This window comes from Hemitrygon akajei, chromosome 1 (genome assembly GCF_048418815.1).
Source record: "Hemitrygon akajei chromosome 1, sHemAka1.3, whole genome shotgun sequence".
NCBI classification, from domain to species: Eukaryota; Metazoa; Chordata; class Chondrichthyes; order Myliobatiformes; family Dasyatidae; genus Hemitrygon; species Hemitrygon akajei.
Genome location: NC_133124.1, coordinates 112,905,048 through 112,923,621, shown reverse-complemented (window position 1 = coordinate 112,923,621; position 18,574 = coordinate 112,905,048). Strand labels below are relative to the sequence as shown.

General features: G+C 43.6%; 1 protein-coding gene across 4 annotated transcripts in view; it reads right to left on the bottom strand.

Annotated features, from left to right (window-relative positions):
• Window positions 1-1,740: 1,740 nt before the first annotated feature.
• col14a1a (collagen, type XIV, alpha 1a) overlaps window positions 1,741-18,574 on the bottom strand; it is a 219,484-nt gene continuing 202,650 nt past the window's right edge. For 3 of the 4 annotated variants that reach the window (XM_073050216.1, XM_073050223.1, XM_073050227.1), the window contains exons 45-48: window positions 17,863-18,051; window positions 15,625-15,702; window positions 8,621-8,776; window positions 1,741-2,783 (exon numbers count right to left, since the gene is read on the bottom strand). In XM_073050216.1, the coding sequence (XP_072906317.1) occupies window positions 2,479-2,783; window positions 8,621-8,776; window positions 15,625-15,702; window positions 17,863-18,051 (728 nt within the window). In that variant the 3' untranslated portion in view covers window positions 1,741-2,478. Of the gene's footprint in view, window positions 2,784-3,050; window positions 3,706-8,620; window positions 8,777-15,624; window positions 15,703-17,862; window positions 18,052-18,574 lie in introns of those variants that run through there. The other variant, XM_073050234.1, reaches the window with a different exon arrangement.

Sequence of the window (18,574 nt, the reverse complement as noted above, 5' to 3'; positions counted from 1 at the left end):
CTGATAAGGTTTCCTATCCAAGGCTCATTCAGAAAATAAGGAGGCATGGGATCCAAGGAGACTTTGCTTAGAGGATCCAGAATTGGCTTGCCTACAGAAGGTAAAGGGTAATTGTAGATGGTTCATATTCTGCATGGAGGTCGGTGACCGGGGTGATCTTCAGGGATCTGTTCTGGGACCCCTCCTCTTTGTGATTTTTATAAATGACCTGGATGAAGAAATGGAAGGGTGGGTTAGTAAGTTTGCTGATAACACAAAGTAGGGGGTGTTGTGGATAGTCTGGAGGGTTGTCAGAGGTAATAGTGAGACATCAATAGGATACAGAACTGGGCTGAGAAGTGGCAGATGGAGTTCAACCCAGATAAGTGTGAAGTGGTTCATTTTGTTAGGTCAAATTTGAAGACTGAATATAGTATTAACGGTAAGATTCTTGGCACTGTGGAGGATCAATGAGATGTTGGAGTCTGTGTCCATTGGACACTCAAAGCTGCTGCACATGTTGCCAATGTTGTTAAGAAGGCATGTGGTGTGATAGCCTTCATCAACTGTGGGATTGAGTTCAAGAGCCATGAAGCCATGTTACAGCTATACAAGACCTTGGTCAGACTCTACTTGGAGTACTGTGCTCAGTTCTGGTCACTTCACCACAGGAAGGCTGTGGATACTATAGAGAGAGTGCAGGGGAGATTGCAAGGATGTTGCCTGGATTAGAGAGTATGCCTTATGAGAATAGGTTGAGTGAACTTGGCCTTTTCTCCTTGGAGCGACGGAAGATGAGAGGTGACCTGATGGTGGTGTATAAGATAATGAAAGGCATTGATCATGTGGATAGCCAGAGGCTTTTTTCCAGGGCTGAAATGGCTAACACGAGGGGGCATAGTTTTAAGAGGCAGATACAATAAAATCTTTTAAGAGACTCTTAAATGGGTACATGGAGTTTAGAAAAATAGAGAGCTATACAGTAAGGAAATTCAAGGCAGTTTCTAGAGTAGGTTATATAGTTGGCACAACATTGTGGGCCGAAGGGCCTGCAATGCTGTAGATTTCTATGTTCTTTGTACAGTTCTGGGTACCTGTTATAGGAAAGATGTAAACTGGAAGGAGTGCAGGAAAAAAAAGACAAGAATGTTGCCAAAACTGGGGGGGGCCTGAGTTATAGGGAGGAGAATGAGGGACAACTTACAGAAATGTTTATAATTATGAGAGGCCTAGATAACAAGATGGACAGTAACATTCTTTTCCCCAGGATTCTGGAGTCCAAAACTATGGGGCGTAGATTTAGGGTGAGAAGGGAAAGATTTAAAAGGGACCTGAGTGACATTAAATTTGTAATGATTTGTGCTGATAATACACCTGCTGATCACAAAGCAAGAGAAATTCATTGGTGTGTTTGCCAAGATTGTTGCAGATGGAAGTCCAACATGCTGAATGGCTGCATCAATGCATGTATGATGAACAAGTGTAAGACAAAGACTGCTTAAAGTCAGAGTTGAAATGATAGCGATCCCAAGCTATCTCCTTATATGTTCCAAAATCTGAAAAACTTATGGCCCCAAGGGGTACTAAACCTATTGGAAATGGGATGTCATGTGATGTACAGATAGCCATCTAGACAGCATTAGCAACTTCAGGGCAGACAGACCAATCAAATATCTAAAGAATTAAGACTGTCGATTAATATCAGGAAATGAGCAGCTGTGAAAGTTTAATTTTCCCTGTGCAAAATAACAGGAGACACTCTTTAAAGGTTGGTACTTGTTTTCTTTTATTTACTTGCTCCTTGAACAATGACCATTTCATCCAAATAAATTACCTGCTAGATTCTGCCAAGAGCTCACAGGGGAATGGACAAGTCGGGAAAAACTATACAATCTTCATTTAAACTGCTTCGTGGGTAGCAAATGCACAAATTCATCTTTGCAAGGTTTCTACTCAAAGCGCAGCTCTACGTTGCTGCAGCAAGTTTGACAACTCTGCCACAAGTCATCTACACGTAAAAAATTGTCCAGTGACTTTTGAAACAGTTTCAGTGTGTAACCATTCATATGCTTTTTTTACAGTATTTCAACCAAATTGTTTGTTTTTGCTAAGCGTGATACAAATTTCAAAGATTAATGAGTCAATCTAACACAAATGGAAATGGTACAGAAAGGTTACAACAGTTTTATGCCCTTGGAATGTAACAGAAACCTGATATGGTAGCTCCCTACTAACCTTCAATAAGATTAGTGATTTAAAATGATCAGTCAACATTTGTACTGCTAAAATACTTAACACTCTTAAATCTTTTGAAAATTCATTTCTCATTTAATGGCACAAATGCTTTAATTTGGCAACAACATAACCTGATAATTGTTACATAATTTTTTTTAAAAAATCATCTCTGCTGAAGTCCCTGTTTTTAATCTAGGAGTTGAACCAACTGCCCATTTCATAGGGTTCAAACAGGTGAGACTTCGCGCTGTTTACAACGCTCATCTATTGGCTCCCCTTTGTTGTGCTTGAAGATGTGCTGCTCCATTTAGAAATGCTCCTTGCAGATCGTCTAACGCCTGGTGACCGGATCTCAACCATTTCCGATTCATCGCCGTCCTCCTCGAAAGGATGATCTGGTTCCTCACGGCGAAGCTCTGGGTAGGAGGGCTGGGAGTGTGGGTTTGGGTAGGGGTATGACCCCTGGTACATGTACAGTTCTTGCTCATCATAGTGGTCATAGGTTCGATAGGAGTTTGGAGGCAATTGTACTACAGGGATGTCTTGATCGGTTGGATCACTGTATTCACCTTAACCCACCACCACCACCAACAGTAGCCATAGTTAGCACGGGATGGAGAGGCAGAAGATTGAATATGAGTAAGATATTAGAACATTATTTGTAAATTCATTAAGCTGTTTGGTGCTTGATGTACATTTTAACAGGTAAATGTAAAACACACCAATGATGAGTAGTGGAGATGACACAGACGAGTAGAGGTGGGGACGCAAACACAGTACAACAATGTCCAGCACCAGGGAGATAGGAAGAAAGTCACAAGACAGGGACAAATGGGTTCTTTTTTTCTTGGGTTTTTCCTCGTACGATAGAAAAGCATGTTTGTTAGATGGTTCGGAATGAATTGGTAACTTTATGATAGTAAAGATGGCATTAATTGGTTTGGGCACTTTGTGCTGGGTTAGATCACAGTAGCATGTGCTCAGGAAGGGCAATGCATCTTTAGACTCCATACATTTGCAAGTTGCAATCTAAAGGAATTGAAGTCAACCAAGTAACAAGATGCACATGATATCCCTTCTCAGTAAGGACAATCAGAGAGCAATTAATGATAGCAAGCTTGGTGCCTCTTAAATAAGTGAAGCTGCATTTTAATCTCCTTTCATCATTAAAACAGATGAATAAAATAGTGGACAATGAAAGCAATTTAGTTTCAAAAACTGGTAGGTCATTGTTAGCTTGATTAGTTTATAAAAAGTGATTAAAGGCCGTGTTCCAGCCATGGTAGCCTTGATACAAAAGTGTTTGTATCTGGTTTAAGTGGAAAGGTAAAAGCTGGTAATATCTGTTTGATGGTGGTTACTAAACCTGGATGAGGCAAGATTGACAGAACGCTTGCCCCACGACTCTACACCAGTTCAACATGACAGTGAACACTGAGAAGATCAGCTAGTACCTTGTTCCTAGTTGATAATCACTGTAAACTTCTTGAGCTTCAAATTATTGCCAGAATAGATGGGGTTGGTGTGGAAGAGAAGACAAGGAAAAACAGAAACCCATTTAACAGTCAGTATAAAAAACACAAACACAAGCAAGCAAATGCTAAATTAACTTTCACACTTGTTTTGAAAAGAGCAGCCAAAGGGGTGATTTATTATGTAAATTTATTTTTCAATTCGCATTGCCTCAATCTTGTGTTAAAGTCAATCTGCCCATGAAGAATGTAATTTATATTTATTGTTATAGAAACAGAAACATAGAAAACCTACAGCACAATACAGGCCCTTCGATCCACAAAGTTGTGCCAAACATGTCCCTACCTTAGAAAATACTAGGCTTACCCATAGCCCTCTATTTTTCTAAGCTCCATGTACCTATCCAAAAGTCTCTTAAAAGACCCTTTTGTATCCACCTCCACCACAGTTGCCGGCAGCCCATTCCATGCACTCACCACTCTCTGCGTAAAAAAACTTACCCCAGACATCTCCTCTGTACCTACTCCCCAGCACCTTAAACCTGTGTCCTCTTGTGACAACCATTTCAGCCCTGGGAAAAAGCCTCTGACTATCCACACGATCAATGCCTCTCATCATCTTGTACACCTCTATTAGGTCACCTCTCATCCTCTGTCGCTCCAAGGAGAAAAGGCCAAGTTCACTCAACCTATTCTCATAAGGTATGCTCCCCAATCCAGGCAACATCCTTGTAAATCTCCCCTGCACCCTTTCTATGCTTTCACATCCTTCCTGTACTGAGGCAACCAAAACTGAGCACAGTACTCCAAGTGGGGTCTGACCAGGGTCCTATATAGCTGCAACATTATCACTCGGCTCCTAAATTCAATTCCATGATTGATGAAGGCCAATACATCATATGCCTTCTTAACCACTGAGTCAACCTGTGCAGCTGCTTTGAGCATCCTATGGACTAGGACCCCAAGATGCCTCTGGTCCTCCACACTGCCAAGAGTCTTACCATTACTATATTCTGCCATCATGTTTGACCTACCAAAATGAACCACTTCACACTCATTTGGGTTGAACTCCATCTGCCACTTCTCCGCCCAGTTTTGCATCCTATCAATATCCCACTGTAACCTCTGACAACCCTCCACACTATCCACAACACCACCAACCTTTGTGTCATTAGCAAACTTACTAACCCATCCCTCCACTTCCTCATCCAGGTCATTTATAAAAATCACGAAGAGTAAGGGTCCCAGAACAGATCCCTGAGGCACTCCACTGGTCACCAACTTCCATGCAGAATTTGACCCATCTACAACCACTCTTTGCCTTCTGTGGGAAAGCCAGTTCTGGATCCACAAAGCAATGACCCCTTGGATCTAATGCCTCCTTACTTTCTCAATAAGCCTTGCATAGAGTACCTTATCAAATGGCTTGCTGAAATCCATATACACTATACCTACTGCTCTTCATTCATCAATGTGTTTAGTCATATCCTCAAAAAATTCAATCAGGCTTGTAAGGCATGACCTGCCCTTGACAAAGCCATGCTGACTATTCCTAATCATATTATACCTCTCCAAATGTTCATAAATCCTGCCTCTCAGGATCTTCTCCATCAACTTACCAACCACTGAGGTAAGACTCACTGGTCTATAATTTTCTGGGTTATCTCTACTCCTTTCCTTGAATAAAGGAACAACATCCGCAATCCTCCAATCCTCTGGAACCTCTCCCATCCCCATTGATGATGCAAAGATCGCCAGAGGCTCAACAATCTCCTTCGCCTCCCACAGTAGCCTGGGGTACATCTCATCCGGTCCCGGCGACTTATCCAACTTGATGCTTTCCAAAAACTCCAGCACATTCTCTTTCTTAATATCTACATGCTTCAGCTTTTCAGTCCACTGCAAGTCATCACTACAATCACGAAGATCCTTTTCCATAGTGAATACTAAAGTATTCACTAAGTACCTCTGCTATTTCCTCTGGTTCCATACACACTTTCCCACTGTCACACTCAATAGGTCCTATTCTCTCACGTCTTATCCTCTTGCTCTTCATGTACTTGTAGAATACCTTGGGGTTTCCTTAATCCTGTCCGCCAAGGCCTTCTCATGGCCCCTTCTGGCTCTCCTAATTTCCTTCTTAAGCTCCTTCCTGTTGGCCTTATAACCTTCTAGATCTCTAACACTACCTAGCTCTCTGAACCTTTTGTAAGCTTTTCTTTTCTTGACTAGATTTATTACAGCCTTTGTACACCACGGTTCTTGTACCATAACTTCCCCATCTCATTGGAACATACCTATGCAGAACTCCACACAAATATCCCCTGAATATTTGCCACATTTCTTCTATACTTTTCCCTGAGAACATCTGTTTCCAATTTAAGCTTCCAATTTCCTACCTGATAGCCTCATAATTCCCCTTACTCCAATTAAATACTTTTCTAACTTGTCTGTTCCTATCTCTCTCTAATGCTATTGTAAAGGGGATAGAATTATGATCTCTATCTCCAAAATGCTCTCCCACTGAGAGATCTGACACCATTTCCCACCTTAATTACTTAAGGTGCCCTGAAACAAGACTGTAAAACATAGGAATAGAATCAGGCCATTCAGCCCATAAAGTCTACTCAGCCATTTCATTATGGCTGATCCATTTCCCTCTCAACCCCATTCTACTACCTTCTCCCCGTAACCTTTAACACCCCAACTAATCAAGAACCTATCAACCTCTGCCTGAAATACACCCAATAACCTGGCCTCCACAGCCACCGCTGGCAACATATTCCACAGATTCACCATCCTGTAGCTGAAGAAATTCCTCATCTCCATTCAAAATGGACATCTCTTTCTGAGGCTGTATCCTCTGGTCCATAAGACATAGGAACAGAATTAGGCCATTCAGCCCATCATCTCTGCTCTGCCATTCCATCATGGCTGATCCTGGATCCCACTCAACCCCATAACCTTTGATGCCATGACCAATCAAAAAACTAACAACTTTCACTTTAAGTATATGCACAGTCTTGGCCTCAGCAGCTGTCTGTGGCACAACTTTCCACAGATTCACTACTTTCTGGCTAAAAAAATCCTCCTTACCTTTGTTCTAAAGACCTTAAGACATAGAAGCAGAATTAGGCCATTTGGCCCATCGCATCTACCATTCAACTATGGCTGTTCCTTTTTTCTCCCCCTCAGCCCCACTCCCTGGCCTTCTCCCCATAACCACTGGTGCCGTGTCCAGTCAAGAACCTATCAAGCTCTGCCTTAAATACACCCAATGACCTGGTCTCCACAGCTGCCGGTGGTAACAAATACCACAAATTGATCCTAGACTCCCCCACCATGGGAAACATCCTCTCCACATCCACTGGGCCTTCCAACATTCAATAGGTTTCAGTGAGATTCCCCCCTCCCCCATTCTTCTCAATCCCAGAGCCACCAATCGCTCCTCATATGATAAGCCTTTCAATCCCAGATTCATTCCCATGAACCTTCTCTGAATCCTCTCCAATGCCAGCACATCCTTTCTTAAATAAGGAGCCCAAAACTGCTCACAATACTCCAAGGTCTCCCCTGTGCCTTATAAAGCCTCAGCATTACATCCTTGCTTTTATATTCTAGTCCTCTCAAAATGAATGCTAACATTGCATTTGTCTTCCTCACCACTGACTCAACCTGCAAATCAACCTTTACACTCCCAAGTCCCTTTGCACCTCGAAACTTTGATTTTTCTCTTTTTAAAAAACAAGCTAAGTCTTTATTCCTTCTACCAAAGTGCAGGACCATACATTTCCTGACACTGAATTCCATCTACCACTTCTTGCCCATTCTCCTAATCTATACATGTCTTTCTGCAGCCTCCCTTCCTCCTCAATACTACCTGCACCTCCACCAATCTTTGTATTGTCTGCACACTTGGCCACAAAGCCATCGATTCCATCAGCCAAATCATTGACGGACAACATAAAAAGAATCAGTCCCAAAACAGACCCCAGTGGAACACCACTAGTCACCGCCAGCCAACCAGAAATGGCTCCCTTTATTCCCAGTCTTTGCCTCCCGCCAATCAGCCAATGCTCTATCAATGCTAGTATTTGTCCTGTAGTACCTTGGACTCTAGCTTATTAAGCAGCCTCACATGCAGCACTTTGTCAAAGGCCTTCTGAAAATCCAAGTACACAACATCCACTGATTCTCCTTTGTTTATCCTGCTTGTTGTTTCCTCAAAGACTTCTAACAGATTTGTCAGGCAAGATTTTCCCTTGAGGAAACTATACTGACTTTAAACTACTTCATCATATTCCTTCAGGTTCCCCGAAACTGGTGCATGGCAGTAGTTACACTGCCCTTAGCTATACTTGATTGACCTGATCATCACAGTTTTCTGTTGTATATGTCTTCTGTCTACACACCACCACCCCCAATGACTCTATGCTTTTCCCTCAGTCACACTTCGAAGTGGCATGTTTCGTTTATTGTTACAGTAATAGAGCTGTAGATTCTTTGACTTTTAACCTCTTTGCTGCTATTTTTAATAAATTGTCTATTTTTTTAGCAGAGGAAAAGAATTTAGAACAAAGAACGTCTGGACATTGCAAAGCTGCAGAGAAGCTTCATGCATTTCAGCAGGTGCATTACTTACAATGCAGCGTACTTTAATTGCTTTACCTATGCCCCATCTGTAACAGCGATAGCCACAAGTACTAATCACTGCAGCTTATATAACCAAAACAAAGCTGTGCCTCAGCAGGGAAAGCAGCAACAGATTCGTATCTGAAGCTTAAGGCTTAAAATGAGTGACACCAACAAAAAAGACAAAATACAAAAGGGCAGACTTAGCGTTTCCTGACATTTTTTTGCTCTGCAAAACAGAGGCATCATAGCCAGAGCAGCAGTAAGGTGCAGGAGCACAGGTAGTAAGTAGTATGTCCTACCTCCAATATTGTAGCCAGCACAGGTAGAGGCGTCACAGTAACCTGGTGGCCCAGATGGTCCTCTTGGTCCTCTGGGTCCTGTACGTCCCGAGCTACCTTGTTGTCCTGGAAGCCCTGGTGGACCTTGGCGCCCAGTCCGTCCCTCACCCTGAGGGCCTGGAATAGAGACGGAGATGAACACAGCAGGTTTAGATACAAGTGAACAGTTGCATCACATTTCACCTCTCTATTGTCGATCCTGCCTTTAGCTGCCTGGTTCCACAATTCCTTCATTAGCTTCTGCACCTCTCTATTTCTCCTCCTTTAAGATACTTACCTCTGACCAAGCCTTTACTCATCTGTTCTAATGTCATGGTCAAATTCTAAACATGCCACTTTACTTATCAGTCCCACTCCCATTCGGTCTGGCTATTCACTGATGTCCTGTGGAACACAGGAGAGGTTAAGCGAGGGTAAAAATGACAATGGCAGTGATGTCCCTGTGAAACCAATTAGCTTCCTGCCAAACAACTAACTGGATTGACGTGACACCTCACGCTTTTAAAACATCCCTTCAGGATGGAATTCCGGAGACAGAATCAAGACAATAGAAGGCATGGCTGTCAGTGGAATAGCAATTAAAGGCATGACTAAAAACATATAGAACAGTCAGCAGTCTGGAAGAGGTTATAAAGGTAGATTTTTAAAAAGGAAGAGGATTTAAATCTGCTGCACTGTTTAAGAGGAACTGGTGAAGGTTGGCCAGCACGGGGTAAATGGGTAATCAGACCTTGCTGCCTGTGTTCAAAGTTCAAAGTAAAGTTATTATCAAATAAAATCTCTTCTTCTTTTTGGTTATCCATCGGAATCCAATGACGACGTCCACTCCTTTAACGGTGAGATCTTTGATGACTGTACAGTCCTATCCTGGACCCACAAGTTCTATTGCAGGTGGGACATGTATATGTGGTAGTGGTGGTAGTGATGGCAACCATGGCTGCATTTCTCCTGGCTCTCTTCTGCTGTCTTCTGGTTGTTCTTTCCATCTCCAGAATACAAACCCCATCCCTACACAGCTGTCGCCAAGTGTTACGGTCAGCAGCAACATCCGCCAGATCCTCAGGTCTGATCTTGCACTTCCTTAAAGCATTCTTCATCTGTTCCTTATAGTGCTTCTTCAGCCCTCCAGCTGAGCGTCGACCATCACTATATACAACACTATAACTTTCTTGTGGGCATACTCAGTAAATCCAACAGCCATAATAAATTCAACAAAAGACTGCACACAATGGGACCGTCAAGCAATCGATGTGCAAAAGATAACAAACTCTGCAAATACAAATGAAAAATAAATAATAATAAATGGGCAATGAACATCCAGACAGTAAGATGAAGAGTCCTTGAAAGTGAGCCCATAGGTTGTGGGAACATTTCTGTGACGGGGTAAGTGAAGTGATCCCATTGGTTCAAATCCTGATGGTTGAGGGGTAATAACTGTTCCTGAACCTGATGTTGTGAGTACTGAGGCTTCTATACTTTCAAGTCAAGTCAAGTCAACTTTTATTGTCATTTCGACCATAACTGCTGATACAGTGCATAGTAAAAATGAGACAATGTTTTTCAGGACCATGGTGTTACATGACACAGTACAAAAAACTAGACTGAACTACGTAATTAAAAAAAACAGAGAAAGCTACACTAGACTGCATAAAGTGCACAAAATCAGTGCAGGCAACAGCAAGAAGAGAGCAAGACCTGGTTGTGAGGATCCCTGATGATGGATGCTGCTTTCCTAGGACAGTGCTCCATGTAGATGTGCTCAAAGGTGGGGAGGGTTTTACCCGTGACGGACTCCGTATTTTCTTGTAGAATTGACCGTTCAAGGGCATTGGTGTCTCCATACCAGGACGTGATGCAGCCATGTCAATTTACTTTCCACCACACATCAAATGAGGTTTATCAAAGTTTTAGATGTCGTGCTGAATCTTCACAAACTTCCTTGCTTTCTTTGTAACTGCACTTACGCGCTGAGCCCAGGACAGATCCTCTGAAATGAGAACACCGAGGAATTTAAAGTTGCTGACCCTCTCTACCTCTGATCCCCTCATGAGAGCTCATGGGCCTCTGGTTTCCTCCAGCTGAAGGTAATCATCAGCTCCTTGGTCCTCCTGACATCGAGTGAGAGGTTGCTTCAAAGTTCAAATTACATTTATTGAATTATGTATATTATATACAACCTTGAGATTCATCTCCTTACAGACAGCCACAAAACAAAGAAACCCAATAGAATCCATTTAAAAAAGCATTCAAACAGCCAGTGTGCAAAAAGAAACAAATTGTGCAAACAGTAAAACTAATCAAATTACATTTGGAACTGGATTTGAGTTCACAGCCACCAAGCTGCCACAACCGATGCAGGAGCCTGTAAGTTGCAGGCCACAGCCTCAGTTCAGTACAGAGATGAGTAAACCTCACGGAGCTGTGAGCTGAACACTTGCCTCTGGTCCCAACACCCGGGCCTTTTCAATCTAGCCCAACATTTAAATCAGCCTCACCCTCAGACCCAGGACCCGCCACTTCGATACCCTCTCGGGCCCGGAATCCACCACTTCGATTCGGCCCTTTGCAGCTCGGCCCAGTATTTAAATCGACTTGTTCCTCGCTTTTAGGCCCGGGCCCCACCTCCTCAACTCTGCCAAACAGCAGCTCATACCCTGCTCTCCAACCCAGGCCCCACCGCCTCGATTTGGCCCATACACATCACGCCACAACCATCCTGCACCTTCAAGACCTCAGGTCACACCGCAAAAATGCCAGCTCGTGCAGGCAGATCAAAAGGCAAGTTACAGGCTATTGCTTGCAGAGAACGTTTGAGAAAAAAAGAGTAAAAGAGGTTAATGGTGATGTCTGCTGGCAGCACTACCGTAATCTGGGAAAACAGTTTAAAATGGTGCCACAGCCAGATTTTCCATCTCTCTCCTATATGCTCATTTGTCACCACCTTTCAATCAGCCAAAGTCAGTATGTCATTGAAGCTGTGCTTAGCCACTCAGTCATAAGTGTAAAGTGAATAGAGCAGGGGGCTAAGCATACAGGTGCACCTGTGATGATGGAGATTGTGGAGGAGATGTGCCAATCCAAACTGACTGGGGTCTGCAAGTGACGAAATTGCATGAGGAGGTATTGAGGCCAAGGTTTTGAAGCTTACTGATTATTTTTGAGGGGATGATAGTATTGAATGACAAGCTGTAGTCAATAAATAGAGTCTTTGCTGTCCAGATGTTCCAGAGTTGAGCAAAGAGCCAATGAAATGGCATCTGCCGTGGACCTGCTGTGTCAGTAAGCAAGTTGGAGTGGAGCCAAGTCACTTCTCAGGCAGGAGTTGATGTGTTTCAGCACCAAACTCTGGAAACACTTCATCATAGTGGATTTAAGTTCTACTAGACGATAGTTATTGAGGCAGATTACCACGTTCTTAGGTACTGCTATAAATTGAAGACTGCTTGAAGCAGGTGAGTACCTCAACATTTCGGTAAACACTCCAGCCAGTTGATCAGTACGTCTTTAGTACTCGGCCAGGTGGCCCGTCTGGGTCAGATTATTTCTATGGGTTCATCCTCCTGAAGGATGCTCTCATGTTGGCCTCAGAGACTGAAACCACAGGGTTATCAGGGGCTGTGGGAGTTCATGAAGGTTCCCCATATTCTGATGGCAAAAGTGAGCATAGAAGGCATTGAGGAAGTAAAGCCGTGTTGTCACTTATGTTGCCTGATTTCACTTCATAAGAGGTGATAGCATTCAAGCCCCACCACAGATGTTGAACATCCTCAGTGACTCTAGTCCGGAATTGTCACTTTGCCCATGGGATGGCTTTCCAGAGGTCATTCCTGGACCACTTGTATCATACTTGATCACCACTGATCTGGCCCTCAGCAGATTGCAGATCTCATGGTTCATCCACGGCTTCTGGCTGGGAAAGACTGAATCATTTTGTGGGTACACACACCTCTACGGCTGTTGTCTGTGACAACCATGGTATATTTATTCAGATCCTCTGATGAGACCTTTAACATGGCCCAGTCCACTGACTTGAAGCAATCCCATAGCCACTCCTCTGCTGCCCGCAACCACCTCTTAGTTGTCCTCATCTTTGGAGCTTTGATCTTTAGCCTCTCCCTGTATGCAGGTGGGAGAATGACAGCCAAGTGATCACATTTCCCGAAATGCAGTCTGGGCAGGGAACGGTAGGCATTCCTTAACTTAGTATGACAGTGGCCTAGTGAGTACAGATCTCTGATGCTACAGATTAAACGTGGATGGTAACTGGGCAGAGATTTCGTCAAACTAGCCTGACTGAAATGCATCGGGGTAGATTGCTGTGCCTGGAAACTGGAGAGACCTTACTATGGAAAGTGAAACAGGGTGGATGACTGGGAGTACTTCCGAATAATAACAAACGTGGGTGAGAGTTTCAGTAGCAGAGGAGTTCAGGGGTGAATTTTATTTTAATTTCTCACTGCTACCATTGTATTACTAACACTGTCAATTTAACCCCTTTGTTTCAGCCACTGTTCTACTAGTATGGCTCTGGGTGAGCTGCGGCTGCAGAATCCCACAGCATTACAGAGCTGGCAAAGGGCAGTCTTAGTGGTGAAGGATTTAAGGGAGATGTATGGGGCATGTTGTCTTCACATAGACTGGCAAGTGCTGGGAATGGGCTTCCAGAGGACTGATAATACCTGGAATAATAGTGAGGATTAAAATGTTGTTAGACACATAAATATGTGGAGAATGGAGAGATATGAATCATGTACAGGCAGGAGGGATTTACTTCAATTTAGCATTATAGTGGGTGCAGACATTATGGGCTGCAGAGCCCAGTCCTGTGCTGTACTATTCTATGAGTCAGGCATGAGCTCGGTGGATATAACAGCAAGGCTACCACGAGTGTGTTTCATTTCAAACAGTCGTCATGAAGAGCGATGGAGTTCCTATTTGTAACTGAAGCCTAACATCAGTAGTGAGGAAGATGCTAGAGTCCATTATTAAAGATGAAATAGTGGCATATCTAGATAGTAGTGATAGGATTGGGCCAAGCCAGCATGGATTTACCAAGGGCAAATCATGCTTGACTAATCTATTGGAGTTTTTCGAGGATGTAACCAGGAAGTTAGACAAGGGAGATCCAGTGGATGTAGTGTACCTCGATTTTCAGAAGGCATTGGATAAGGTCCCACATAGGAGATTGGTGGGTAAAATCAGAGCTCGTGGCATTGGGGGGAAGATATTGACATAGATAGAAAACTGGTTGGCAGATAGAAAGCAAAGGGTAGCAGTGAATGGGTGTTTCTCGGAATGGCAGGTGGTGACTAGTGGGGTGCCACAGGGCTCGGTATTGGGACCACAGCTGTTTACGATTTACATCAACGATTTAGATGAAGGCATTGAGAATAACATCAGCAAATTTGCTGATGATACTAAGCTGGGTGGCAGTGTGACATGTGATGAGGATGTTAGGAGAATTCAGGGTGACTTGGATAGGCTGAGTGAGTGGGCAGATACTTGGCAGATGACGTTTAATGTGAATAAGTGTGAGGTTATCTACTTTGGGAGTATGAACAGGAAGGCAAATTATCTGAATGGTGTAGAGTTAGGTAAGGGAGAAATACAAAGAGATCTAGGAGTCCTTGTTCATCAGTCACTGAAGGTGAATGAGCAAGTGCAGCAGGCAGTGAAGAAGGCTAATGGAATGTTGGCCTTTATTACAAAGGGAATTGAGTACAAGAGCAAGGAAATCCTTTTGCATTTGTACAGGGCCCTGGTGAGACCACACCTGGAGTATTGTGTACAGTTTTGGTCTCCAGGGTTAAGGAAGGACATCCTGGCTGTAGAGGAAGTGCAGCGTAGATTCACAAGGTTAATTCCTGGGATGTCTGGACTGTCTTACGCAGAGAGGTTAGAGAGTCTGGGCTTGTACACGCTGGAATTAAGGAGATTGAGAGGGGATCTGATTGCAACATATAAGATTATTAAGGGATTGGACAAGATAGAGGCAGGAAATATGTTCCAGATGCTGGGAAAGTCCAGTACCAGAGGGCATGGTTTAAGAATAAGGGGTAGGTCATTTAGGACAGAGTTAAGGAAAAACTTCTTCTCCCAGAGAGTTGTGGGGGTCTGAAATGCACTGCCCCGGAAGGCAGTGGAGGCCAATTCTCTGGATGCTTTCAAGAAGGAGCTAGATAGGTATCTTATGGATAGGGGAATCAAGGGATATGGGGACAAGGCAGGAACCGGGTATTGATAGTAGATGATCAGCCATGATCTCAGAATGGCAGTGCAGGCTCGAAGGGTTGAATGGTCTACTTCTGCACCTATTGTCTATTGTTACGATATCCATCCACAAACAGTGAACCTGCACACTCATGCAACTGTCAAAACTTCCCTTACTGTGGTATAAGAGTGAGCCGGGACTTGAGCCTAGGTTGTAGCATTCAGTAAATGGTCAGCTTCTGCTCCTTGTACGACACAAAATGATTTCGGCACTGCTGTTTGGACCATGCATCTTCCCAAAACTTCCTATGGTCAATGAAACCCTATTAAAGTACAGCGACCGTTGTAATGCAGTAGTCAGATTGTGCGTGGAAAGATCCCACAACGCAACACTGATGATCCATTAAATCTCATCCTGCAAGTTTGATCTGAAGCATTGGCAGTTCCTTTCCTCCCAGAGATGCCACCTAACCCGCTGAGTTCTACCATCAGATCTGCTGGCCGATATTTAACCCTTTCCATTCTTCAAAATTATGGCCAAAGGATTTTTTTTACAGCCACCTGAAAGGTCAGGCATACTTCACAGCATGCCAAAATGACCACCTCTCCAACAGTGCAGCTGTCCCTCGGTATGTCAACCTGGTCTTTACACTCAACACCTTAAAGTGGGACCTGAAGATTTTTCACAAAGTCTGCCAATTAATTTGAGAAGCATCAGCCCGATCTGGAATCACCGACACAGAAACAAGCTTTACCTGGTGCTCCGGGAGGTCCTCTCTGGCCCTGCTTACCGACGCCTGGAGATCCCCGATCTCCCTTTTCACCTGTCAGACCTAGGAAAAATGAGACTTCAGTGACTCCACCGAACGTATGACATGAGCTAGTGCTTACTTTGAGAGCAGTACCATCATGTCAACCAAATGACAGCCTTTGTGTCAACCAGACATCTTCGTGATACCAGTTTCCAAAGGCTAGAAAATGGAGAGAGATTAACAAACCACACCAGTATCAGCAGTTAAATGAGGTTTCTCAAACTTTGAAAGAAATCAGCATGGTGAATTTAAAGAAATTTATTTCACTGGGGCCAAATGCAGGACAAAGGGACGTGATCAGTCCCTGGGAGGAGGGAAGCAGAGGGGAGTGGGAGTCCAACAAAAAGCAGTGGATGCTGACAATTGATTTATACTGAGATTAAGGAAGTTTTCCTAGTTAAGGCCACAGAGAGGTGGCTGGGTGCTGTCAGGATACAAATCAGGCAACTGGATAAACCTTCAGGTTCAATGGCCAAGTGATGTTCATGAGGTGTAAAGAACAGGGGTTTTGCTTCAATTCTGAACTAAGCTTTTATTTTTGTTTATCCTGTGAGGAAACTTCTTCCTTCAGCTCTTCTAGCTAGTGAAGTGTCCAATCAACCCAGGTAACTCATCCTGGTGGAAGGAAAGGGATATGACTGGTGTTGCAAACCTGCTGTTGTCCACTGCTTGAAATTTCCAACAGCTATTTATATTGTGACATTCTTCTGAATGCTTGTGTGGCCTGAAATATTAACTCCGTTTCTCCTCCATAGATGCTGCATGGCATGCCGAGTGATATTGGAATTCTTTCAGGCTTTTAGGATTTGAATGATTGCAACTTGCACCTTTATTATCCTGTGGGGGACGATGCTCCTTATCCAGTTGCTCTGTCGTAGGTGTGCATCTATACTTTGGCATGATTCTAAGGCACTCCTACCCCCTCTCATCAAGTGTAGTCTGTATTGGACAACGTCCTGCTTCAGCAAGATAGATTCATATGAGAATAGGGAGAATATGTGGTCCTTTGAGGTGCAGAACAGATTCACCAGGAAAGGGTTAAAATGTAGACAGGTTATGCAAGTGATCTAAGAGAGATGTTTAAGATGATCCACAGATGTTTTCCCTAGTGCAGAGAGTCCAGATCAAGGGCCAGAAGATCAGAGCAGGTTGTTTGGAGCTGACATTGGGAAGCTTTTCCTCACACAGGAGGGTGGGGCAAAACTGGAATTCTTGACTTTTCAGGCTGGAGTTCATGGGGAATATTTCACTCTGAGTGTGATGAATCTTTGTCAGGCAGAGTGTATTAAAGGTTGTGGAACCAAAGAGATAAAGTTGAGGTACACGTGAGCCTTGATCTCGTTGAATAATGGATCACAACTTAATGAGTTAAGTAGACCCTGCCCCTACTGAACCATTTGAATGTTCCTCATATTACAGTTTGCCTTTGTGCTCCTCAGTAGTGAGAATATTACATGGGTTGGTGCATTGATGAATTTTAATGACAAGTATTTTATTTCTTGTTTCCAAAACTGTCTTCACTGTCTGTTTTTCCTCCTGTTAGCTGCAACCTGCTTCTTTCTCGGCAGAGAAATTCTCCTGACAGGAGAGCAGGTAAGGGCAGATTTAACAGATGTGTTCAAAATTATGAAATGTTTTCAGTAAGTTTTTTTAAAAAATGCTCCCAATGGCAGGAGTGTTAGTGATCAGAAGACATTAATTTAAAACAGTCCACGGGAGAAACAGATGAGGAGAAATATTTTGAAGCATGGATTTATGACTTAGAACGCACAGCCTGAATGGGTGGCAGAAGTACAAACAGTTTGTAAGTTCTATGAGTACTTCCTGAAGGAAACTGGGTTACCACTTGAAAAGGGAACATATTAGTATTAATTTACTATTGTCATAGTTACAAGATACAGTGGAAAAACTTAATTTTCAATGCAATCCATAAAGATAATTTCAAAACATGAATACAAGGTAGAGAAAGTGCAGTGTAGGTAGACAGTAAAGTGCGAGGACCACAACAAGGTAGACTGTGAAGTCAAAAGCTCAGTATTACCATATAAGAGGTCATTCAAGAGTGTGTTAGCAGTGGGATAGAAGCTGTCACTAAGCCTTAAGGGAAAAGCTGGGGAGCTTTCTCAAAGGCCTAGCACCAGCACGGTGGGCTGAAGGGCCTCCAATCATTTATATTGTTACCTCTTTCCCCTGGTCGGCCTGGTATTCCTGATGTACCGGGGAATCCCGGTCGACCTTGAGGACCTGGTTCTCCTGGTGGGCCTGCTGGCCCCTCGCGGCCTGGCTCTCCTGGGGGCCCCGGCGCTGCCCGCACTTGGACAGAGTTGCTGGGGACGTGGTTGAGAATGGAGTTGTATCGTGATAAGTGACCTAAGGAGAGAGAGTACCCGGACATTAACACCCATTCCATGGGTACCTGCTCAGATTTTACCATGGCCCCAAGAACAAAGCAACAACTTTGCAGAAATGATTCCAGCACTATTGAAATAGATGATTTCTAATCTCTGAACCATCTGTAGACAGGACCGTACAGAATTTCACAAAGCATGTGTAGTCCTTCTACCTCACACGAGTTTCCTATGAGCAGCACCTTTGATCTCATTTCCCTTCAAGTGTTTATTACACTTCCTCCTAACAACAGCTGCACAAGTGTAAACCTTTTCAATTCTATCCCACTAGACATGGACACACTGCTTTGATTGCTCGACTCATTACAAGAGTTGGCGATTTGTTTCTAATGCAGGAAATGCGGCAGTCAGTTTAAGAACAGCTGGCTCTTACAAACATCAGTGAGGCACTGACCAGATGATCTGTTCTGGTCTCGTTAGATGAGGGATGAATATTGACTTTGGGCATTAGAGAGAACCCCAGTCTTTTCCAGATAATAAACACC